At 47.1% G+C, this 18794-nt stretch overlaps 1 protein-coding gene across 1 annotated transcript in view; it reads left to right on the top strand.

Annotated features, from left to right (window-relative positions):
* The first annotated feature begins 589 nt into the window (after positions 1-589).
* FSTL1 (follistatin like 1) overlaps positions 590-18794 on the top strand; it is a 53675-nt gene continuing 35470 nt past the window's right edge. Inside the window, exons 1-2 of the mRNA XM_058822411.1 lie at positions 590-715; positions 811-870. Of these exons, the coding sequence (XP_058678394.1) occupies positions 713-715; positions 811-870 (63 nt within the window). The 5' untranslated portion in view covers positions 590-712. The remainder of the gene's footprint in view (positions 716-810; positions 871-18794) is intronic.

Below are 18794 nucleotides of genomic sequence, written 5' to 3'. Positions count from 1 at the left end.
TGGCATGAAGCCCTGGCTGCCTGTTTTGCTCAGAGAACATTTGGCTTCTAACATATATGGTCTAAACTCTTATTTTTAAATCTGCCCACATCTCGACACGAGTGACACCCGTAGCTGTGGCCAGCACTTCAGCGGCCTCAGGGCTGGAGCGTGGGGGGACAGGGGGTTGAGTCGGTGAGTGAATCCCGCCTGTGGAAAAGCCACCTCGTGCCTCGGTTTCCCCATTTTTGTGACAATGTGAGGGGGGCTGCGGCCCCTCGGTGGGATGCTCTCGTCCCGGCGGGCGGGCATCCTGTCCCGGCACGGCTGTCGCCGCTCCTCGGACCCGCAGTGGGGCAGGGCTGCGGGAGCCTCCCCGGAGCCGCGTTCTGCCCGGCGGGATGTGTGAAGCCGGGCGTTGTGGGGCGGCAGCCGAGTCCCCTGGACGCCCCTCAGCCTCCTGCTGCCTTCAAAGACCGCCGAGGTCGCCGTGGGGCGCCGAGGGGCCGGCGGCGGGAGGGACGGGGGCACCGCCGAGGGGCGGCGGGGAGCGGGCGGGGGCCGGGGAGGAGTCGGCCCCGGGGCGGGGGTCGGGCCGGGCCGGGGGTGGAGCCGCGGGCTGGCGGGTCGGGGCGAGGGGGAGCCCTCCCCTTCCCTTCAGCAGCGAGCCGGAGCCGGGGAAGGCGCCTCCGCAACTCGTCCTGCCCCGCCGGTGCCGCCCGCCGCCCGCAGCATGGTGAGAGGGGTCCAGGGCGGGAAGTTCGGCGGCGGCGGCCGCCCCGCCGGCCCCGGCCCGGCCCGCGCTCACCGCCTCCCGCTCCTTTCTTGCAGATGTGGAAAACTCTGCCGCTGCTCTGCGCCCTGCTGGCCGCCGCCCGCCTGCGAGCCGAGGTAGGCGCGGGGCCCCGGCGGCGGGACGGGACGGGACGGGGTGGGGACAGCGGGGGCGCCGCGGGGGAGCAGCCGGGAGCGGGCAAAGTGGCAGCCGGGGCGGAGAGGGAAGTTGCGGAGCCGGCGGGCGCCTCGGCGGGGCCAGGGGCTGTGTCCGCGCCGGGGCCGGATCCCTGCATCCCGCCAGCGGGACGGGCTCCCCGGGCAGCTCCCTCCCTCCTTTTCTCCATCCCTCCCTCCCTCTCTTCCGCGCCCTCTTTCCCTCGCTCTTCTTTTCTTCCTTTCTTTCATTGCAATGACATTGAAAACCTTTGAAAGCCCCCAGCTGCAACCCCCCCAGCTCTCTTGACAGAAAACAAACGGTGCCTGCATTCCTGGTTGCGGCGGCCTCCCTAAAAAGTGAAGTCAGAAACAAAATATTTGATAATTACGGCGGGGGAAATGTGGAAGTGATTTGAGGAAAATGAACTCAAGCTGGGCTGGGAAGGGAGGCCGAGCCTGCCTTCGGAGGAAAGCGGTCCCACTTGGGGGGCAGCTCGTCCTCCCTCCCTGCATTTTTTCTCCCTACATGTTTCTCCCAGATGGCGAGACCCACCCTAGAGCATAGCAGTTTGGCTCCACGTAAAAAAAAAAAAAGACATTAACACGTCTGGTTCCCTCTTTTTCTGCCTCCCACCCGTGGACTGTGCTGCCCGGGTTATGGTAAAGAATGGGATTTAGGATGGAGCCCATCTCTGTTGCTCTCTGTCCCTGAGCAAAGCTCTTTGTGAACTCCCTGCACCGGCCAGGTGAGGAGCAGAGATGATACAGGGTGGTTGTAGCCAGCACTGCTGGGCTCTGGTCGCTGCTGTCATGAAAACCAAGGGGAGTGGGAATGAGCTGTAGTATGGACCAGCATTTCACATCTGCCTGTACACGATAATATTGCAATACACATTGTTCCCAAAGCATGACTTACTCATGTAGTGAGTGTTTCCATGCATCCTCTCCAACACTGTCCTGAATAAGCTAAATCGTGTTTATTCATTTTCTTAGGAACCCTAAATAAATCTTAATCAGCTTGGGTCATTATACACCAACACCTCTGTAGGGGAGAGGTGCATAGCATAAGAAAAATTGTAATAACAGTTAAATAATGATGACACTGGTCTGAGTAAAACCTTCTGGGACCAGTAACCCAGAGAAACAGCCAAAATATGTTTGGCCCTGCACTTGTGATTTTATTGGTGTCGCTAACATTGTCGAAGTGCTAAATCCTGCTTTTTGCCTGATGTTCTCTAATTTGTAGTACCTGGATAGCTTCCCAGATGTAAGTACTGTCATGTCTCTGTCTCACCTGCAAACTGAAAGTAAGAAAAAATGTACAGCCATCATGTTCAAAACTTGGTTTAAAAAGCCAGTTAATGCTTGAGTGAATAAATGAATTATTATGACTGGCTTCAGGGATAATGGTCCAAGTGGCAAACCATTGAATGTTTTGGTTTGATTCCAGCCTAAGTTCAGGAAAACTTGAGACTGATGACTGAGGTCTGGATCTGGTTTCAGGGAAAATGGACACTTGAGGCAACTTTTGTTTTGGGGTTCAGTTTGATTCCTCTGTGCTAGTAGCTGCCAAGCAGTGAATATCAGTTCAGTCACAGGTAGCATCCCACCCTCTGGGATATTTAGGCCGCCTCATTTTCTAGGGGGTGGGCTGCTTGTAATTCAGAGACAGCTTTGATGGTTACCCACTTCTAAATGTTTCTTGTTACTACTCTACTGCATCACTGGCATTCAGTAAGATTAGTGTGGCATTTTCCTGTGTGGTTTTCCCTTTCCAGATTTTGGAAGCGATAACCCTCTCTATGCCTTCTGTTTCTGCTGCAGCTTGCACTTTGTCCCTTTCAGTACATTCAGAATATTAACACTGAGCCTTAAGCTTCTAATCCTTTTGTTAGCAAAACTCTGAGTTGTACTGGGGTTCTTGTACAACATTCATCTTTACAACATTGTTAGGTGCATAATTAGAGTCTTTAAGGAAAGAAAGAAATTGCTTCAGTAAATGTTCTTGGCATAACTTCATGCAGACTGGAAAATCTGAGGCGTGCCAGAACTTTGGAGCTTTTCTTGGCCTGGTTCAGTAATAGTCACAAGAGCAATAGACAGTGAACTGTACTCCTCGGATGGAGGCCAGCCACCAGCTTCAGACAGCCCCTTTTATCTCTCTCTTCCTGGGTCAGACTCAATGAGCTGGCTGTTCACTCATATTAACAGGGATACTGCAGATGTGAAGTTACTCATATTCTCAGCTGGGGCTCCCAAAGCATATGGAGTGATTTTTGGGAAGAATCCATCACAATAGAGGAAAAGGGAGAGTGTCGGTTTCTCGGCTGTTTAGGTAACCTGGAAAGGCCCGGGGTGGCCTTGGACAGCCCGCGCTTCAAAGGATGAGAAGAGACTTCAGATCTTTTCTCGGTCTCGGTGTTTATTAATTGTTTATCTAAAAGATTTTCTCTTGGCCCGACAGAGGTCTGCACAGCAGCCAGCCATGAGCACAGTGTGAGCCCCCGGGGCGGTCACCTATCTTTATACTCGAAGTTACGTATACAATATTTATCAATTTTCCCCAATACCTTCCACCCTTATTAACCAGTGCACCCCTAGTAACAACCAATCCCAAAGTGCCAACATCACCACAGAAGATGGAGGCCGAGAAGAAGAAGAAGAAGAACAGGACACGCCCCAATTCTTCCATCTTACTTCTTTAGACCCCCCTGTACAGAAATCCTAAACCCTGTGTTTTACACTCTAATTAACTTATCCTTTCACCATTTACCCCAGTGAAATCCTCCTATCCTCATACAGGTGTCGTCTCCTGTGAAGGATCAAAGTCCAGCCACCAGACACTTCTGGCAACATTCCAGGACTCCCGAGCCCCCCAAGGGTGGTCTCGGTCCCTCTGCACCTCAGTCCTGAGGTGCTGAGATCCCACAGGAGAGGCTTGAAATGTCTGTTGAATGTATTTAAAGTCAATCAGTTGTTCACTTCCTGCTGGAGTAAGTTACCTAGTTAGCACTGGAGAGCAGTCCAGGTGGTATTTGGCTCTGCCCATTGAGGTCTGAAGGGGGGTGTATGGGACCACTTCCACACCAGCATCATTCTGTATCCCACCAGGTTGCTTGTTTCACAATAAGAGTGAGGGGTTTTCTTGTTTTCATTTTCACTTAACCCTCATTCAGAATCTTTAAGAAAGTTATTTTCACCATGAATTTTAGATGTTAGCACAGTGGTTTATGCCAGCATGAGTATGTTGGTGTGAGCTGTGGATACAAGTCCTTTCTTGAATCCAGCCTTGCCAAGAGGAGAGGTCACTGACCTCGCCTGCCTTCTGCTCCTTGCAAGTTTTCTGGCCATTCAAAATAATCTCTGGGGCCTGTAGCTGTTCTTCTGAACTATCCTTAACCCATTTCTGGCCAAATGAGCCAGACTTTGGAAAGAGTTATGTGTAAATGGTTTGATCTGACTTGTCAAATTTTGGCTAAAAAGGGCAAGCAGAGGAAAACAAGCGACTCCCCTCTTGTGAGGAGATGTACAAACAGATCTGAGGCACTATAACCCCTGAGCAACACAGTGGTGACAAATATCTGGAGGCAAATTCACAACCTTTTCTAAAAGCATGGTGTTTGCAGTGTCTACATCTGTTGTAACCTTGGGATGATTTTTTTTCACCTGACCTCTGTTTCCCTAAATGTAATTTTTCGATATGAAAAGCTGAAAAGGGATGTTAAGGGGGAAAGAGAAGGCAGAGGTTTCTGTTTGCTTAACTCACCTAAGTGCTTCCTCTTGATCTGACTTGGCTGCTTTTTCATGTAAGGAGAGCAGCTCTTCACCCTTTCCAAGACTTGTGCCCTTTGCCAGCAGAGTACTTGAGTGCACCAGGGGATTTGGAGCTGGGAATTCAGACAGTCTTCACAGGACTTGGTGTACTTCCTCTCACTGGGTTGTTCACACAGTGTAGCCAGCATCAGGAGCTTGCCTTGGTCAAACTTTTCCCACGTTTTTGAAATGGACAAAACCTAAAAACTGATGTCTTAATAAATGAAACAGATTAAATTTAAATTGTAATTCCTATGTAATTACATAGCTGTATTTGGCTCTGAAGCCACAGTTTTAAGAAGTTTGCCTTTTGAAATTAAATGATAGAGACTTTATGAATAGTTCAGTCCTGCTTTCACTGATAATTTAGCCAGGACAGTGTACAGAAAAGGCAGCATGGTGCCAATTATGTGGGTAACTCAGGCTGTTTTTAATAGGCACTGGCTTTGTGCAATACAACCCAGCAGTAACACATTCATAAAATAATTTAATAAAAGTGACTTCCCAGGTCTAGTCTAGCAATTGCATCTTCAGTGGAAGGAAAGATTGCATCCATTCTTTCTCCTTGAGCTGGTTTTGGAGTAATAGGTGTCTTCCTTCTTGAAATCCTTCCCTTGAGTGCCAGACCAGGCATTGCTGGAATTGCATCTCAAGACAATAAGCACCTTTGAAATGGGAAGGCAGAGAAGAAGTGATTCTTTCCTGGGAGCACAGCAAAGGCTCATGAGTGCAAAGCCTATTTTTTAAGGTGCGTGCTGTGCCACCAGGCAGCTGCTGTGCTGCAGCTGCTGTGCAGCTGCTGTGCTGCTGTGCTGTGTCCCAGGAGTTGGAGTGTGGGAGATGTCCGAGCTGTTCTGTCCGAGGCACCTCATTGTGCTGAAGCCACTGGCCAAGTGCCCGTGTCGGAGTGTTTGAACAACCTCCCTGGCCGTTCTGTAGGAGCTGTAACCTCTGAGCAGCAGCATGTGAGGCATGAGCTCTGCAGCAATGTCGTGTAGCACTCCCGTGTGCGTGCCACCCAAATGCTGCTTCTCAGCCGGAGCCGCTGTCAGAGCCGAGCTGCTTTGTGCGAGTGAATGCCTTTATCTGCCCGAGTGCAAATTCCTTGCCGGCAATTAACAGGGGGCTGCTGCTGGGGGCTGCCGAGGAGGCAGCTCTGCTCCCAGCACAGGAGGAAGGGAATGGCCGAGTCTCCTGTTGCATTTTCCAGCTGCTGTTATTGGTACAGCTGCTTACCCATCGGGAGGCTTCGGGACACCTTTGATCTTTCTTGTGTGGTGTTACATGAGCTGGGGAGTGCTTCTCTTTGTACAGAAGAGAGTTTGTCACGAATCTCAGCCAGATGTCTCTTCCCAGACTGATGAGACTCCCATTAACCAGGCTGTGTTTCCGCCACATATCCTGTGAGCTAGATGGGATTGGTTCTCAGAAATGCCTTGTTTACTTGGGTTGCATCTGTCTTTGCAGGGAGATTGGCTTCTGCTCTACTGTGATAGCTATGCTAATCTGTGAATAACCAGCATTTCCTTGGAGAGATTTATCTCTCACAGCGTGGTCTCTGAGTTTAGTAAGCAAAAAGAGCAGCCTGCTGTTGTGCTGTGAAGTGTACTTCCTTCTACAGCTGCATCTGGGTGGTAGACAAGGGGTTATACACATCTGGGCTTTACCAGGAGTTGTAGGTTTTGCCACAGCTGTGTACTGTTAGGTGTGAGCTAGTTAGAGCAGGGGTGTATTTGCTCTCAGCTGTGGGGTTCTGATTGCAAATCCTTGGTAGTAAATAAACAAACAGCTGATAAACAAGTCTGGAGGCTCCGATGCTCCGTTAAAGCACAGATAACTGTAGCACAAGCAGCAAGTCTGTGGCATTTTCTTGCTACTTTTTCTCAAATGTGTTTCAATATAGATCTGGGCTGAAGATGCCAGGCAGCAGTAATGAGTGGCTGTCCCTTCTCTGCCTTGCAAACTAGCTACCCCAAAGTGAAGCTCATATAAGCTGCTGTGAAATTTTGCTACTCTGCTGTAGTTTTGTCACTTATTACAGTGTACCTCTTGGGTTTGGTGTGGGCCCTGTGGCTGCTTGGGGCAGTGCTTTAGATGAAGGTTACCTGTAAGAGTTGAAGAAAAGCAGATTCATGCTCCAGTCTGCAAATGTGGAATTTCTTGCAGACGTCTGCACCTTGTTTGGAGTGCGTCAGGAGGCCTGTAAGCTAGAAACAAATTGGAGGCTCCTCTTGGACAAATACCTTGGAAAGAGCAAAGGATTTGGGATGGATGACTGGAGAGGAGTTTAGTATCTTGTTAATTTAAGTTGGAAGTGAATCCCATATTTCCACTGTTTGACAGCTAAACAGTGTTTTCCTTGGCTGTACTCTCTCAACTGCTGGCCCAGAGATGGACCTCTAACCACTTTCTCAAAATACCTTAAGGCAGTGTAATGGACTCCATAGAACCCAGCTTTTCTTGTTCCTTCTCTCTAGTCCTTCCCTTTTGCACTGCAAAGACCAGCAAACCAGCTTGAAGGAACAATGGAGAGAAACAAATAAAAACACCAAGACAGAGCCACTGTGTTTCATTTGCAGGAAGAGAGGATTTGCACACTTATGGTCCAAGCATAGAAGGGCTGTTTGGACAGCTATTTGTTATCCACTGCTGGTTGTCCCTAGCCAGTACACGTTCCTTCTGATCCCATTTCTGCTTCTTGCTTAGAGTCCTGAGACAGGATCAAGATACCTTGGGAATATGAATGCTGGTAGAGCTTCCAGCAGCTTCTTCCAACAATGGAAATCTTCAAGAAAAAGTGATCTGAAGATTGCTTCATAGCCAGAAACAAATTCTTTAGTTTTGTATCTGTGAGGAGACCTAGAGGGGTCATGGAAAGACTTGCTATGGAGGTACCCATGGCAGTAGTATGACTCAAACCTAAATGAGTCCTAAGTCTTACAAATCACGGGAGGGGAGCAGAGGATGTTCAAGTCTTTGATAAGAGGGAAGCAAGAGTGGAGTGACAGGAGTAGGTTGGCAAAGGTACCTGCTTCTGATGGAGAGATATACTGGTGAACCTTGTCCTAATGAAGGAGCCCAGAGCCTGGGTGTACTTCCTGCCATCAGAATTGCTATCCTTGCCTGCCTTTTCCTTGTCACCCTGCTGCAATGGTGAGATATTTTGGGGCTTGAGTGTCAGAGAGGCAGAACAAGGAATTTGTGCCCATCACCAGGATGGGCTTTGGCAGGCACTGGCCAGTTGATAAGTTGGCCTCCAGTGCTGTGTTGTCTAGGGATGGTTTTGACAGCAGAGCCTGCTGTTTTCCCAACAATGGATCGATCTGCAGGACTGTTCCTGGGAAGGTGCCCCTCTATGCTAGAGCAGCCCCTGCCATTTAAGCACTGGTAATTTTAGCCCGAAGCCAAGAGCTTTCGTTCTACATGATGTAACTCATTGCATATGTACTTCTTGCTGCTCTGGGACTTTCTTTCCCCTCCCGGTTTTGGCTGAATTTTCGTGTTTATGTTCAAGGAAGCGTAAGTATGAGGGATTGGAATTGTTGTCTCATTTCCTATATGTAGGAGGAAGCGATTTCATTGGGGAATTTTTGCAATGTCTGGATCATTTAGTTGTCTGGGTGAGTAAAATTCCTCAGGGATAACTGTAAAGGTTGTGACCGAGCTCTGGTCTGCAGTTTGTGCATTCATACCCAGAGCTCTGGAAGATTAGGGTGGCAAGGGACCAAGCATTCATGTGGGAGGCATCGCCTTCAGCTTGGCAGCAAAGCTGCGGTGTTCCTGTGTGAGGACAGCGTGTTTGCTCCACCATGCAAGCTCTGGGGTATTCCAGTCCTAAGACAATGAATGCCACATGAGTGGTGTCAGCCTAATCTTCTGGCAATTCTCTCCCTCTCCAATTGCCCTCTGGATGGATCATGGAGAAGTCAGGTTGCAGCAGAGGCTCAGCTTCTCACAAAGCTCTTTTTCTGTCATCCCCAGGACTGGGGCTTGGACCCCTTTGTAGAGGATGATGTGTAAGGGTAAGGAGGAGCAGGTTAAGCAGGGAGTACTTCTATATTCTTTCCTTGTCCAGAAAAACAGACTGTTTTTTCTACAAGGTATCACTGCATGCCCTGGGATTAGAAGCTGCTTGTACAAACCATAGCCATAAGTGTCTTGTTAAATCCAGTTTCACACATCCCTGATAAGAGATGCCCCCCTCCTGTTCTTTGAAAAATGATACTACGCTCTGGAATATCTCAGAGTTAGTGAGTTTATCTTCACGGTCCTCTTCTGTGAGTAAGTAGACCATTAATTATTTAATTCTGTCCCAGTGTTCCTAATTGCACCCCCCTGTTCAATGATAATCAGTGCCTCCCCTGTGCCATTATCTCCACCTTGTACACACAGCCGGTTTATGGGACCCCTCGGCTCAGTGCTCAGCATACCTCTTTTCATCTCCTTGTAGCTCCCCTCCTCCTGTCAATGCAGGAAAGGAAACAGATGTATGGGATCTGATTCTCTGTTTGGTGTCCCCTTTGAACCTTCTCAAGCAATTTTTAAACTGAACGGCCAGTTTCAGTCGTGTTTAGTGAAGCATGGTAATTTCCTACAGGATACAGTGTTGCTCTAAGCTTTGTAAAAGTAGGTGCGGTGCTACAGTGCTTACTGCCTTACCGGAGGGAAAAGCTTGAGTGTGAGATCAGCTTCTGCTGCAGGCCAGAGAAGAAATTTATGAGCATTCCCCAGTGACTGTAGTTCATACCTTCATAGGCACTAAATGCCATCAGCCTCAAGAAGGAATCTGTGGGAAGCAGTTTGTGGAACAACTTATTGTTGCTCAACTTTGAAGTCGGTGCTTTGTCTTCTCCTCTTTGGCGCTCAGAGCTGTGTGCAGTCACCCAGGAGGGTGTCATGGAGGAAACTGAGCCTAAGCAGAGCTAATCAGGGGGCACAAAATGTGGTTTGTTGCACCTCGTGTGCACCCACACCCATGTGCACAGAGCCACTGTGCCCGGTCCTGTTACTTGCTGGTAACTCCTGCAAACCAGACCTGGGATGGGAGAATGGAGGATGTAGCAAAATTTGCAGTGGATATGGATTATTTGTGGATTTCCTGTCTTGCTGGGTGAGTATTAAATCTCACTGTGGTCTGTGAAAATCTTGAACTCGCACAGTGCCAGCACCATGCCTAGGCTGCTCCTGGCTTTGTGCATGTGAAAACCAAAAGAGATGGGGGAACAGCTGGATGTTAACACCTCCTCACAAATCACTGCCAAGCTCTTCTGCAGTGCAGCAGCACACATCCAGATGCTGGGGTGAGTTAGGCCATCCTGGCTGCAGATGCAAGGTCAACAGTAAACCAGCATTAAACAGAGACAACTATTTGAGGTTTGGGTGTTTTGGTTTTGTTTCAGGCTAATATTTATTTGCTGTGGGGTTTTGGCAGGGTGGAGGGACTACAGCAGACTCTGAGCATCTGTGGTTCAAACACTGTCAGAGCCTGTGGGCATCAAGAAAATGCAAACAGACTCTTTGCAGACCAATTTGTCCTCACTCTTAGCATGATGCCATGATTTGTATTTAGGCTTGGGGCAAGGCATCCTATTCCTCTAAGATGTGGTGCTCACATCTGTAAGACAAGAATAATGATGGTGCCGTGCCTCATAGCAGGGTTTATAAAGCTGAATGCATTCTTGTTAAGAAAAGTTTAAAAGCTCTCATGTAGAAGGTGCAGCAGGCATTGCTGAGCATAATTTTCCCTGCCAGCAACGATAACAACAGTAAGAAATAGGGAGAAAAAATGTAGACCAGAGTTACTGGTTGATACAGCAATTTCTTGCCAGCCAGTAAAGATGTGCAAAAAGGGCTTAATATGGGCCACCTTCAAGGTGTGAGCCAACCACAGAGGTGGCTGAATGTTTGATGAAGCCAGAGAGAGAATGAAGCAGGTCATAAAGTAGGAGAGCTGGGGTCTCTCAGAGGGGATTGCACTTCTGGGGTACATTTGCTCTCACAGGAAAGCAGTAAGCACCTCTCCATCCCCTAACACCTCAGAGGAAAAACCCTAGAGCTGTGCTATAAGGGGAGCACTTGACATTATGACAATGTAGATTTCCTAATGTTCTGGTTCACCAGAGAACCTTACACAGGGCATAGTCCCTTGCTTTCCATGACAGGTCTGCCAGAGGTTGACAAGGGAGAGAAGATGGGTTAGTGATTTCCATTGGTTGTCATGGAAACTAATGGAAATTACTCCTTTCTTCTTTTTTTTTTTTTTTTTTTTGTCTGTCTGTCGTATATGAAAATTTTGTTAAAACAACTAGGAAGCATTCTTTCTTTTTCTCTCTCTCTTGTTTTTAACACTTTAATTGCTGACTACTGCTCTTCAAAAGTATTTTGTTGGCAGAATTTTCCTAGGGAAGTTTATATATAGTTTTTGAATGCTCTAAAGTTTGTATTGGGGATGAGCATCTGAAGTAAGGCAGCTGCTGGTCAGTTCTGTGTGCTGAGCTGCTTTCCACTCTGACAGCATCCTCAATGTGACCATTTTGTCACCAAAAGGCTTAAAAGTAAGACGGCAGGTAGCCTGAGTGTTCTGTTTCCCATGTAAATGGTAAGCAGATGATTAGCTACTCTGAAAAAGCACAAGCTGGATGAAAGGGGGATGATAATGCCAATTTATCAGCCAGTGAGTTGTCAGGCTTGCTGACATAGTGATGGTAAAGAGCTTAGAGAATTTCAGATTAGAGGTGTGGGTGTAACACAATGTATTATTATTGCTATTTCATGTAAACATCAGAATGTCTTGTTGCTAAAAATATGACTGTCTTCCAACTCCACTGACACTAAAAGGGGCAATTTTCCCCATAGATTAGTAGATGGTGAGACCAAAAGGAGCTATTGTGCTTTAGTTCTGCCCTCTTGCACAATGCAGCCCATATATCTAGGTTTTTTTAATTCATTCCATTTGCTCTGGACTCTATAATGTGTCTTAAAAACATCTAGTCTTGATTAAGTAATTACTACAAATGGAAAATACCACTGTGTTTGGTATGTTGCTGCAGTGGTTAATTACCCACATGCTGTTACACCTCATTTCTGGCTTGCATTTGTCTAGTCTTGATCTACAGATGCTGAATCTTCTGTTTAATCCACTAAAAGCAGAAGCCTTTAGTCCAGTGTGTCTCTTCCCTGCTGCTGTAACTGTGGTCTGTACAAGGACTGCTCCCAGTCTTGTCTTTGGCAAACTGAACAGTCTGAGCTCCTCAAGCCATCCCCTGGCAAGGTGAGTTTCCTGATCTCTTGCTCAGCACCAGGTCTCCATGCAGTGCATCCCTTTGCCAGTGTGTGCTCCCTCACTCTGTGATGACAGGGCACATTCCCGCTTGTTACTGGGAATCCATAAATACTGGGCAATGTAAATTGTGAAAAGAAGAAGGGCAAAACCACTACAAGCCCTGATTTACTACTAGGGAGTTTATACACATTAGCACACACATCATCAGGAGGCACAGCTGGTGAAGTTTTCACAATGGGGGTGATCCCTTAGTACACAAATGTGCTGTTGTTGTTTCCAGCTAAAGCCTTGGGTTTGAGTTTCCTAAAATACAGGCTTAAGTTAAAGATCAATATTAGGAGGCTTTCTGACCCTCTTAACTTCACAGGTGAGATTTGACTGGTCTGGGGGCCAGGAGGTGTGCTCAGCACAGCTTGTGTCCTGTAGGAGGCAAGCAGCCAAACTGCAGCACCTCAGCCAGCTGGAGCCTGTCCTCAGGCAGCCTCAGCTGAAGCTTGCTGGGGCTCCTGTGCTCCCCAGCCAGTGCCCTGAGCACGGTCTCTCTTTGTCTTTAACTTTTGTCCTTAAGTAGGGATGTTGGACTTCTTTCTTCTCTGAGAGAAAGTGGAAAGCTGGCTGTGTTTCTTGGCCTCAGATCCCTTCTGGTCCACATCTTGGAAAGACTAAATGGGCGAGGCTGAAGGTTTGTGCTTTCATAGCTTTAAGGCATCTTCCTGCATGGCAGGCTTTACTGGGCAGCAGAGGCAGTCAGATAAAGAAAGCTCATGCACTTTTTCTGTGGGCAAGCTAGTTGGAAGTTGTTTTTGTCGGTGATGATAGTTCCCTTTCCTAAGGTGATGCTTTCACCCTGTGCTCTGCTGCAAGCTTGAAACTAATTTTTAATAAAAGTCTGGCAAGATGCAACAAAGCCCTGTTTCTCAGGGCTGTGATTTTTAGACTTGTAGCCACACTTCCTTCAGACATGCATCTAAAGATTTGGTTACAGAGTATGTGAGTTGATCTGCCTGTGAGCTGCCCTGAAGAAAGGTGAGCATCTCCTGTGCCGCTTTGTCTTTGTGCTTCCTTTTCTTTTTTCTCTGCCCTTAGGCAGCTGAAAACTGAACTCTGCCCCCAGAATAACTCTGGATGTTGGGGAAGAGGGTGAGCATAGTTTTTAATTTTTTATCTTTACAGACATGAGAGAAAACATTGGACAATGGAGCACAGGGAGTGCAAAAGAGATGCCCTCCCTCTCTGCCCCAACACATTCCCTACAGCCCCTGTGACAGAAGCCCTTTGCTGGCTGCTTTGTCTTTTGGATGGAGGAGAGCCTTAATGCTTTTTCAGAGAAGCTGTGGTCTGTCCCCATGGTTCCTCTCACATAAAACCTCTCCTTCAGAGCCTCCAGCAGCACCTGTCACCAGGTGAGAGGGGATTTCCACCTCCCCACAGGACAATTGCCCATGGTCCCCTTCTGGAATGGGGAGCTTGTTAAGTGTTCATTTATTGCAGAGGCAAATTCCAGAGGACACTAGGTGATGTACTCAAGGACAAAGGTACCATGACTGAAGGGTGGATGCAGAAGCATTTATCAGCTTAAATCTGTGTGAGAAGGACTTTGTGTCCTTGCTCACGCAGTGCATGGCAGGATAGTGTCATGGAACAACTGCAGTCATGGAACAACTGCAGTTGGTGGAAGGTGAGGATGGGCTTACCTGGCAGGGCTTTCAAGGCTTCCCACAGACTTCTCATGTGGCATTGGATTAGTGCTGAAGACAGATAATGTATCTAACATTCATGGGGAACAGGGAGTTAGTTTCCTAAATGATGATAGTGGCCTGAGCCTACTTCAAGGTGGATGTTTTGGTAGAATTTTCCTCATCCTGTGTCAGCATGTAAGATTCTTAAAGAAGAGCTTGCTACCCCATGACCACATTTAGGTGATAATGCAGTGCAGTTCATGCCTGCTTTCAGGAAGCAGCTCTCTGATACAGTAGTGGAAAGTGTGCATACAGCTTTCTCAGCTTTCATACCTAGGCCTGTTTGTTTAGCCAGCAGGTGTTCACACAGTAAGTACCAGGAGTCCCAAATTAGTTCCTTTCAGTCTCTGTCCCATCCAGCAGCATTATGTGTTCCTAAGAGGTTGTTGAGAGCATTAGGATGTCTTGGGGAGGAGTGCTCATATTTGCATCATTATTTTTTATAGGATTTAGCTGTTAAAAGCCAGGCACACTGCATACTGCTGGCTGGGGTCCCAGTGTTATCGTAGTCTGATCTCTCTGCAGTTGAATGGTTTCCGACAGGGAAGTGGGGAGGGAAGGAAGTAAAATGTCGGCTCAGATGAAGATTCAAAACTCAGCTAAGATGAGGAAACATGGTGAAGTCCATGTATGGATTATGCAGAGGTATAAAGCATGTGTTTCACAAACTGTTGCTTGGTGTGTTTGATGACATATGAGAAGGTGAAGGAACAAGATTTAATGGAACATTGATGTGACTGGAAGAACAGCATCCCTTATAGCAGGGCTGTGTTGGCATCCTGGCATTTTGGAGATATGAGGCTCATGAAAGTCAATTGTGTTTTGCTGTATCAAAGGACTTGGAGGCTTAGGCTTGGACAGCTGAAGTGCAGTGTGGCCGTGGCTGCCTGCAGTGCTTATGGCACAGTGTGCACTGTAACTGAACATGGGGCAGCTTTCCCATGGGACACGAAGCAGGGAGCTGCAGCACCTTGACAGGAACTGCTCCACAACTAGCTGGGATACCTTTGCTGTAGAGCAGGTATTCATTGCTAAAGGGGAGAAGGAGGCAGCTGCAAACAGTGCCCCTTTGGAGACTTGATTTTCATCCACACCCTGGACTTTATGGTGCTGACTGAAACATTAAGGCTTCTTGTATAAAGGTTCATTGCTGGGACTAGACTGTGTTTGGGTATGTGTTTCACAGTGTCAGGGCTGCCAAGGGCAAAAGCAAGTAAGACATGCGTGGGTAAGGGTTGTAGTTCACCCAATAAGTGAGAATTGGTGTCAAGGCCTCATGAGGGACAGGCTTTTAAAGACCAGCACCAATGTGGAAGACATTCATGTTCATAGTAAGATACTTGGCTTCTCTTTGGTGAGTTAATGCATTGAAGTGGCTCAGGAATTAGAAGTGCTAATTAGAAGAGCACTTAAAACACAAGGAGGAACATAGAGCAGCAGCTGGACTTGCCTAGGCTGTGATGAAGTTGTTGGGTGTTGTGATTGCAGTAAATCTTTCATTACAGGCTAAGGTTATTTACCATATCTTGCTTTTGCCATAGGCTAAAGGAGCACAGACACACCATCCCTTCAGCTTGGTGAGATGACTTTCCAGGGCTAGTATCTTACCTGTGTCTGACCTGATGTGCCTACACCCTCACAGGGTCTGGGTGTTTGGCAGGGAAGGACAGGGGCAAGACTTTGGACTTGGCGAGTTTTATTCTAGGAGCGCTGTTAGACCTTCAGTAAGGAACTTTTGGGGCTTCTTTTGGTTGTGGGGTTTTGTCAGTGGGTATTTTTGGCTTTGTTTGTTTGGTTTTTGGTTATCTCAAACTGAGCTAACCCAACTTATTGGGGAGCTGAAAAGCAAGATTGGCTTTCTTTACAAAACAAACCAAGACCTCAAAATGTTCCTTGTTGAGTTCCTGAACCTTTCATTGCACAGTATTAGACTTTCAGTGATTGCAAAACTTCCAGATGGCCTGCAGCACCTTACATTGGTTAATTGTGGCTCAATACATTGCTACAGTATCACATGCTATTTCTAACATAATTTTGGGTGAAACTGATCATGTTATCTTATTAGATTTCCTACAGCCTGCACATTAGTACAGACAGTGTCTAGTGTAGCTTTGTTTAACAAAGCAAGTGGGACAATCCAGTACATGAGATTTACATCTACAATATACAATATGTACTTTTAAGGTTTTTTTCTTAGTATTCAAAGGTTACCAGTGATTTCCTGGCATGCTTAGTCAAAGCTGGCTCTAGGGATATATTTTAATAAATGCTTTGGGTGTGTGAATTTCCTGGGTTTTCTTAAATCTTTGTCAAAAAAGAAAACCTATTGTCCTTTCTAAATTTCCTGTCTTGATTTCTTTCAACACATTGCATTTTACCTCTGAAATCTGCTCTGCATAGGAGTAGAGGGCCTGGTTGCCCTGGGAATTGTAAAAATAGACTGCTTATACATTCAGGTGATGTCATTCCTGGAGGGGAGCCCTGGAAGGGGAGGGTGGTGTCAGTAGTGCAAGTATTAGGGTCAGGAGGGCTTCCTTGTACCCAGTTAGGTGGTGGAGGATGCTCCTGCTTTGACAGTGGGCTCTGAGCTGGTGGGGAGCATGAGCAGTGCTGACAACTCTGGCAGACCTGGCTTTATCTTTTGCACCTACAGCTCCCTGCCCCCATGGGGAGCAGTAGATAGCCCAACCAACCTTTTCAACAGCAAAGAATGCTGCATCAATTCTGTAGAATAAACATCTTTCTTTACTTCTTTAGCCCCTTTATTTGCCTCTTTTCTTTCAAGTCTCTTCTAAGCCCTTCATGACAAGGAAGACATTTTGTTCTGTTCTTATCTGTTCTTTCCCTCCTTCCATGTGCAGTCTGGGATCTCACCAATCATCAGCAAGGCAGTCTAATACACTGGGCTGCAAACTGTAGTGGCTGAGGCACAAGCATGTATTTCTTTCTGCTGACTTTATTAGAGGAGCAGTAAATTCTGGCTAGCCAACAAGGTGGACAGCCAAGGCTGGCAGACAGCTGTGCAAGCTAATGTCTTAAACTGCTGCAGTTGGATTTGCCAGAGGCTGCCTTCTCAAACCTTTAGTCTGCCTCTGGTTTGTGTCTATCAGAGTTTATTTTTTCCCCTCAGAAAGTAATGGCAAAAATTGGCTTGCCTTCACTTGGGTTCTGCAGGAGAACCTACCATCCTACAGGGATGTTTCCTCTCACTTCCCAGTGCAGTCCCAGCTGCAAATGAGCCACTTAATGTCATACATGGACTTTGCTGAAGTTGTGGCAGAAGCTGGGGCTGTCCCATGCTTAATGAAGACTGCAAGAATAGTGTGACCTTCTCACTGCATTCATTAAATGGGAAATTTTCTGTGGAATACCAAAATTGTTTATACTGCATTAAGCAAGGGAAGTTTGCCAAATATTTTATGCTTGTTTAACTTAAAATATGTCCAAACTAAGTGTGCTCCCCTGCCTTTGATTTGGTTTTGACATAAAGTATGAAAAACACCAAGTTTCAGCCTGCCACACACGTTTCTCTGGTGTCTAGATGGCTCCACAAACAAGGAGGTTTGTGGAGAAAGATTAACTTGGCCATTTCTGCAGTGTTGCAAAGGGAGAGCGTGGACACTGCCCTCACTTTGTGGAGCTTAGCTTTTCAGATCAGAGAGGATATTTTCAGGCAGTGTTAGGCTGATGCTGTGGGCTGGGTTTCCAGCGAGGCTGAAGGCTTTTGTTTCCTTTCTGTATCACTAAGCATTTCCAACATCTGTGAATGTCAGGCTGTTTGGAGGAATCTTCTCCCCTGGCAGAAGAACTGAAGCAGATCAGATGATTTTTCTCTTTGAGGGAGGAGGTTAAAGGGAGGCATGCAAGGCTGGATACAAAAGGTTAAAAGTGGAATGTCAATCTTCATATGGTTCCCAGGAGGATGAAAAGCCAAGCTCAGATCATCGGCAGTGTCACCTCTGATTCAAGGAGTAGCAGTTGGGAGCCCCAGTGGTCTAAAGCATGGTTAGGGTTGTGTTTCCAAGTTGCATCACAGACACTCCCTCTGGTTAGGGAGGCTACCAGAAATTCACTCTGTCTGGCTTCTTGCTGTTCTATGGGAAAACAGAGAAACATAAAAAATGTTACTACTAAATGAGAAAGCAAAAAACCCCCACAGAAATAACCTGTTGCAAAGCCAACTGACCTGGCTTTGGTAATTGGAGATCTGCTGTCTGTGCAGAGATTTTGGCTTCTGCTGCTACTATAAACTTCTAGGTTTCTGGGACATTTCCCAAAGTGTGGCACAATCACCTTTGTTGCTCAGGGAGGAATTGCTGCTGTGCAGGTATCCGTCACATTTGTGGAGACCATTGCCTTGTCATGTATCTTTTTTACCACCTTTATTTTGCCTTTGATACCCCCCTATCCCATATTCCTGAGCTCTAAGGTGTAAATCTGCTGAGCTGCAGCTCCAGCTGCTGTAAAAAATTATATTTTGAGGGGGAAGATATGTGCTGCTTGTGTGGCTGCTGTTTGTGTGATCAGGGCAAATGGCACTTGAAGTTGGTGCCTTGTGTTGGCGAGACCTGGCTGCCCAGAAGGACTTTGGCCCTTCTTGGAGTGAATTCCTGTAGGTGAGTGCTATTCTGGTATTGGGGAAGAAGACACCTGGGACCTGTAGTGCTGAGGTCTGGCTGCAGTTGGTTTGTTATTCCTCATTCTTTTTTTCTTCTGTGGTACAGAGCATCTATAATTTTATTTTGCTGTCTGCTGCATCATCTATCTCAGCCCATTCAAGCATTTAAAATCATAGAATACCCTGAGCTGGAAGCAACCCACAAGGATCATGGAGTCCCACTCCTGGCCCTGGACAGGACACCCCAAAAGTCACACCATGTGCCCTAGAGCATTGTCCCAACACTTTTTGAACTCTGTCAGGCTTGGTGCTGTATCCACTTCCCTGGGGAGCCTGTTCCAGTGCCCAAACACCCTCTGGGTGAAGAACCTTTTCCAAATATCTAACCTTAACCTCCCTTGACAGGTTTTCATTCCATCCACTCAGGTGC

The sequence above is a fragment of the Ammospiza caudacuta genome, chromosome 2, assembly GCF_027887145.1.
Source record: "Ammospiza caudacuta isolate bAmmCau1 chromosome 2, bAmmCau1.pri, whole genome shotgun sequence".
Taxonomy (NCBI): domain Eukaryota; kingdom Metazoa; phylum Chordata; class Aves; order Passeriformes; family Passerellidae; genus Ammospiza; species Ammospiza caudacuta.
Note: the sequence above shows the minus strand (reverse complement) of the source record. Positions and strands in the feature narration are given on the sequence as shown.